The 5,889-nt window shown below is 37.0% G+C and overlaps 1 protein-coding gene across 2 annotated transcripts; it reads left to right on the top strand.

Moving 5' to 3' along the window:
* The first annotated feature begins 396 nt into the window (after positions 1-396).
* Positions 397-5,641, top strand: LOC110778316 (uncharacterized). Of its 2 annotated transcripts, none has more exons than XM_021982883.2 (3): positions 397-704; positions 2,912-3,168; positions 5,068-5,641. In XM_021982883.2, exons 2-3 carry the CDS (start codon positions 2,983-2,985, stop codon positions 5,251-5,253), a joined length of 372 nt encoding a protein of 123 aa, XP_021838575.1. In that variant the 5' UTR covers positions 397-704; positions 2,912-2,982; the 3' UTR covers positions 5,254-5,641. The 2 variants fall into 2 exon arrangements, with proteins under 2 accessions (XP_021838575.1, XP_021838574.1); XM_021982882.2 differs by having other exon boundaries at positions 399-725.
* The last annotated feature ends 248 nt before the right edge of the window (positions 5,642-5,889 follow it).

Below are 5,889 nucleotides of genomic sequence, written 5' to 3'. Positions count from 1 at the left end.
GTATTAACCTTGTAGCGATCATCTTTAGTGATGGCAGATGAACCTCCAAGCGTAGTTTTGAGAGCTTCAACGGGTTTTGAAAAGATTGAAACTTTGAAAAAATTGGAGAGAGAAAATTGAATTACTGCCGAGTAAGTTTTCGATCTTGAAAGATTTGTTCTCGATTTGAGTGATGATGTGGCAAAATCGGATGGGATAACGGAGGATGAGTAGAAGGCTACGTGGCAGAATCTGGAGAAGAGGGCGAACCAAAACAAAGAAAAATAAAAGGCGTTGTGATCGTTTAACTGTTACATGAATAGTAAAATATGTTCAAGCCTTTATATAGGGAATTTTTATTCGACGCCCTAATCCGTTAAAAAGCCCTAATTTATTACATTAAAGTACGAGTTTACCCCCTCACTCTTCGCCCTTTCCTCACCTCTGCTCCCCTCTCTGTTAGAACTCCGGCCACCCTATCCTTTCTTTGTTAAGAACTCCGGGCCCCCAAAAACACTCCAGGCACCCTGAACATATGCGCTGCCTCCCCCACTACTCCTCCCCTGTCTGTTTTCTGTCTTCCATTCGTCCTCACCTCTTTGTTTGTCCTCCTTCTTTGTTCGTCCTCCCCGTCGTGTGCCCTCCCCTCATCCAAACTCGCCGTGTTCCCTCAACCAAACTCCCCGTCGTGTGCCCTCCACTCATCCAAACTCGCCGACGATAAAGTAAGCGAAACCCGCCGGAAGGTATGAATTTAATTTTTTTTTAATTGGGAATGTCGCGCACGGCCTTTGCGGGGGAAGCCATGGCCGCCGCGCACAGGGTGTGCGCCGACGACACGGTGGCCGTGCAAATCTGGTGCACGAGTTTCGAACTTAATAATACAACCCGTCTGCTCATCTTTTTCTACTAGTCTACTATTCAATTTTTTGAAGGAAACCCCACTAACGTGTTAAACGCCGAAACATTGTCTTAATTATTTGTCTAATTAGTAATTCTATTGCAAGTTTATCGAACTTAAATTAAGTTTTTCATATTAAAGTTCATAATTTGTTGTTGTTTTTTTACTTATTGTAGATTAGTTTGGTGTTTTAAGAGTTAAGGTTGAAGTATTTGTACTTTTAGAAATACTGTTAACTGAAATTGAAATTTTGGTGTAGAAGAGGATGATTTGTGCTACATTAGGTCCAATTAGTCAATTGTTGATGTGATTTCTGAACTGTAATTGTTGAAGGTTCATATATACGAAGTATATTTCTGGGTCCAGAGCTTTAGACTTTGAACATGAAGGATTTAGATTAACATTAAATGTTTATGATCACCTAGTTGTTAGATTAACACTCTCTTTAACGGTTGTATTATGTTGATGATTCATGAATGGCTAGAATGGTAGTGGACTAGTAGTGGCTGAGTAGTTGAATTGTGTTGTTTGTGAGTTGTTTACTTGTTTAGGAATCATGATTTTGATTGGTAGTAGTGACTAATTCATAATCTGATATATGCATTAAATTTATCAAATGTTGAATGATTGTTTGATTAATTATCTAGAGAGAAATTTGTATTTTAATGTTATTATGAATAATATTATACGGAGTAGATAGAAATCAAACCATGAAAAATTATAGAGAACAATTGTAATTTCAAATTTTGAAGTAACTATTTGGTTGTAATATTGATACTTGTTACTTTTGGGATGAAACTTTTTCAAAGTATTTAAATTTTTATATTTATGCATTGGTTATTGATTGTATGGTGATCGGTGGACGATGGTGACCAACCATCCGTGAAATCCTGGATCCGCCACTAATAGCAGACTATTAGTAGAGTAGTAGTGATAACAACTAGATTTTAATGGATCCGCCACTAGTAGCAGACTATTAGTAGACTAGTAGTGATAACAACTAGATTTTAATGAAGAGAAAGAGAATCACTCTTTACCATTTACATTTTATCTCATTACTCAAATTCTTTACATACTGCATTATTTATAGAGCTTCACCTTTGATAAAATAAGAATATGGGATTGTCCAGTTGCCTACACAGTTATCCTATATTGTTCAGCCATTGCGTTATTATGTTCTCTGTTACATGAGCTGATTCATCCGCGTTTGAGCTATTCAATGGCATTTTTGAGGTGGTTGGCTCTTTCCCGAGTTGTTGATAACTTTATCTGATGACTAGCTTGTTGCTATTTTTAGATGATAGAGATTTCCTAATGAAGTAATGAAGAACTTGTCTTTCCTAGCTTAGACCCCATGATTAGGTTTTCATGATGTTTTCATTAGCATGAATTTTGTTCGGAGAATTGCCAACGGTTTTGCCCCCTTGCCAAGCTACTGTTATTGTATTGTGCTTTGTTCGACCCTGTTTTTCTTTACTTCACCTTGTCTTAAAGCTTAATCTTAGATTTAAGTTTAAGAGCTCCATTAGTTGGTCTTTAGTGAATAGTTATCACTCTGTAAAATGATTTTCATCTTTTCTTCGTGATGTTACTCATCTCTTTGATTTATCAGTAATGGCTTAGTTATTTACTCGTCGTTGCTTGTTCCCCTGCATCCTGGACATTCTGGTCGGAATATAGCTTAGGGTGCATCCCAATCATTCAGGCATTGTGCCCCTGCTTCCTTCCAATACCTATACATTTTATGTATTCTCCCTTATCACCATGCAATGCTAAAAAACTGCTCACATGTGCTTCTGATTTGTTATGTTACTGCTACTGCTCTTGCGGGTTTATACTTTTGTAACTGCCGCCACCCCCCCCCCCCCCCCCCCCCCGGTTCTGTTGTAATGTCCGGTGTTTTGCTCTTGCTGCTATGTTTTTCTGCTAATTTTTCTTCCTTCTCCTGCTAATACTTTTCGTAGTGTTGTTGCTGTTATTGTTTTCCCTCATAATAATAAGAATGTGACAAGCTACTTGTTATGCAAACAGAGAGGAATACTACTTCCCTATCAGCGCATAGTCCTAATTACCATCACCTTTGCTGTTAGAGAGTAACAAAAATGAACAAGAAGAAGGTTTTCCAACTTGCTAAGGGGTTTAGAGGCAGAGCAAAGAATTGCATAAGGATAGCAAGAGAGAGGGTAGAGAAGGCACTTCAGTATTCTTATAGAGATCGCCGCACCAAGAAGCGTGATATGCGCTCTCTTTGGATTGAACGCATCAATGCTGGTTCCCGCCAACATGGCGTACGTATTCCTTATACCTCCTCTTTTGATTTGATTATATCTATTTATGTTTTTATCATTTGAAACTTTGAAGCAGTAGTTTATGAAAAGTTGAAAACTTGAGAATTCTTATTTTGAAACAATATTTCGAAGGTCTAGGAAATATATTTTGGGGTGGGCCGGTGGGGAACTGATTAATTGTTCAAGGTGTGTTCGTTGTCAGTTTTATTGATTATATTTGTTCAAAAATCATAGCCTAAGATGGCAAGTAAGAAATATCTTATGTAACTGTTCAACTTCTGACATTACGTTGATTGTTGAGTTTCTTTATGAGAATCAAAGCCTGAGTTTCGAATGGAAAGTCGTTTTGGCCTTTCATCTTCTTTGAAAAATTATATTCTTTGCTGGGGTCCAAAAACAATAGCATCAGTGCTCTGCAATTTTATGGAACATTTAATTCAGAGAGTCTATATCCCGAAGATGAACACGAATTTGATTCTGACTCAATTTGTATTGCTTGCTGCATGATTAGGCTACTTAATCTTATGTTCCAACTGTTTGCCAGATTTAAATGGTGCTGTGTATGCATAAGTTGTGTTCACCATACATCTAGGAGAAATTTCATTTAAGTTTTGTACTGATGAACAACTTTGCCAAAAAATAAAGCATTCAGAAAAGGTGTTTTTTCTTTTGATTGCACAGTAGTCTTGTCCGTCTCCTTTAGAACAATGATATAGTTGTAATCTTTACAGAAAGTTTGTTGAAGACTTTAAGGATACTTGGCTACTCAAATAATTTTTTTTTTCTTGCAGGATTCTGTTATGAATCTTTATCTCTTTTGAGGACACAAATCTGAAACCTTTTCTACATGAACAAGTCCTTAATTTGATGTTTCCTTTTCTTTTTAGTTAAGATGCCCTCTTCTTTTCTTTTTCCTGGTATCTGAGATCTATAAATAGAGAAGAGACCTTGGAATCTTAGAATCTTCGGTGCTTTCTTCTTCATTTGATTTTCTCTCCCCTTTTGATTCTTTCTTTGCTTCTTTATCATATGATTTTCCCTTTCATTTCTTTTCTTGGGAGATGAGATCTCTAAACAATGAGACTTTGGGACCTTGAAGTTTCAGCCTGGAAGCATATTTTGACTAGTCTAAATGCTGAGGTGAGGAGGGCTTCTATACTTAACAGGTTAAATTAGGTTACGTGTAAAACGAGGGGGGTGGGGTGGAGGCTTAGCATTGTGATTACACAACCAACAGAAGAAGCCTTACATTCGATGTGATTCATATATCTTGAATAAAATATGAGGACTGATATTCATTCTGCCCCTGTTGTCTTCACATGTACATGCTTCATATGTCCTGCACAATCTTTTTCTTCTTGGTGGTTGGCTAAATTTGGAAAAAAGAGTACAGTAATGGAGTTACAGATTCAACTTTTGGATTGTAAATTAAATGGCTCAATAAGTAGTCCGGGTTTCTTTTTCGTTCAAGTATGAACCATTATGCGTAATGGATTAAGGATCAGTTGGTAACCAGTCTAACCACCTCTTTGTCATTGTACCTTGGAGCTTCGACCCCCTTGTCGTGCCAAAGGCCAGGAGCATCTGTAAATGCATTGAGGGTAATGTTGTATTTTTGTCTTGGAGTGCTGATAATATGTAAGAATGCTTCAAGATGTCCTACTCTTTTAGTAGTATTGTGTTATGTATATATATATATATATATGTATATATATATATATATATATATATATATATATATATATATATATATATATATTTATATATATACACAGTTTTCTGGCTTAGTTTGCGTGTGTGCTTGTAACGCATGCACATACACAATTTTGTTAGAAAATTTCATCTGAGGTGTCATCAATTAACTTACATCAGTAAATATTCCTTCTCTTTTGGATGCAGGTAAATTATGGTAACTTCATGTGTGGGCTGATGAAGGAAAACATTCAGTTGAACAGGAAGGTATTGTCAGAACTGGCGATGCACGAGCCCTACAGCTTCAAGGCTCTGGTCGATGTATCACGCAATGCTAATCCAGGAAACAAATTAGTTGAACCTAAGAAGGTAGGCCTTGCTGCTGTTCTCTGAAGACTCCTTGCTTGTTTGTTTACTCCGTTTCAGCAACATTTTCTTTCATCAAAATATTTGGCTTGAAGGCTGAAGCATCATTAGTTCATTACTGCTGCAACAATCTAATTATTTGTTGCATTGACCACGACCGCCTTCACGTTGTCGGTCGTCTTAACTCCACCATCTTTTGGAGAAACTCGAATTCACCCATTTCACCTTTTCATATGAAGCCACCGCTGATTTCAGTTGTGCCTCTATCAGCCCGTGTTGTTATTTCCTTTTTGTCGTCTATGCTGCTACTTCCTCCTAATAGGATCATCTTTGCCTTTGTAATTGTAGCACCTACAAACCAAATCACTCCATTTCTTAGTATTACATGAAGCTAGAGAACATTAATTGATTGCCATGTACTACACTATACGTACACGCTTCGGATAAACGGATCTAACTCATATCAGGTTGGGTTTTGAAATGGGTCGTGTTGATCAAGTTTAGTCGGGTTATATTGGGTTCAAGTTCTTATCATATAGGTGTGAAAACCAACAGTGGGATTAAACGGATAGCGGGTTGCACTTCAGGTCTAATCAATTCGATTCCAAATTATAAAATCACAATATTAGGTTATTACTAAAATTTTAATTTTCATTACCTTTA

The sequence above is a fragment of the Spinacia oleracea genome, chromosome 5 (genome assembly GCF_020520425.1).
Source record: "Spinacia oleracea cultivar Varoflay chromosome 5, BTI_SOV_V1, whole genome shotgun sequence".
Classification (NCBI taxonomy): Eukaryota; Viridiplantae; Streptophyta; class Magnoliopsida; order Caryophyllales; family Amaranthaceae; genus Spinacia; species Spinacia oleracea.
This window is presented reverse-complemented; position numbering and strand designations above follow the sequence as displayed.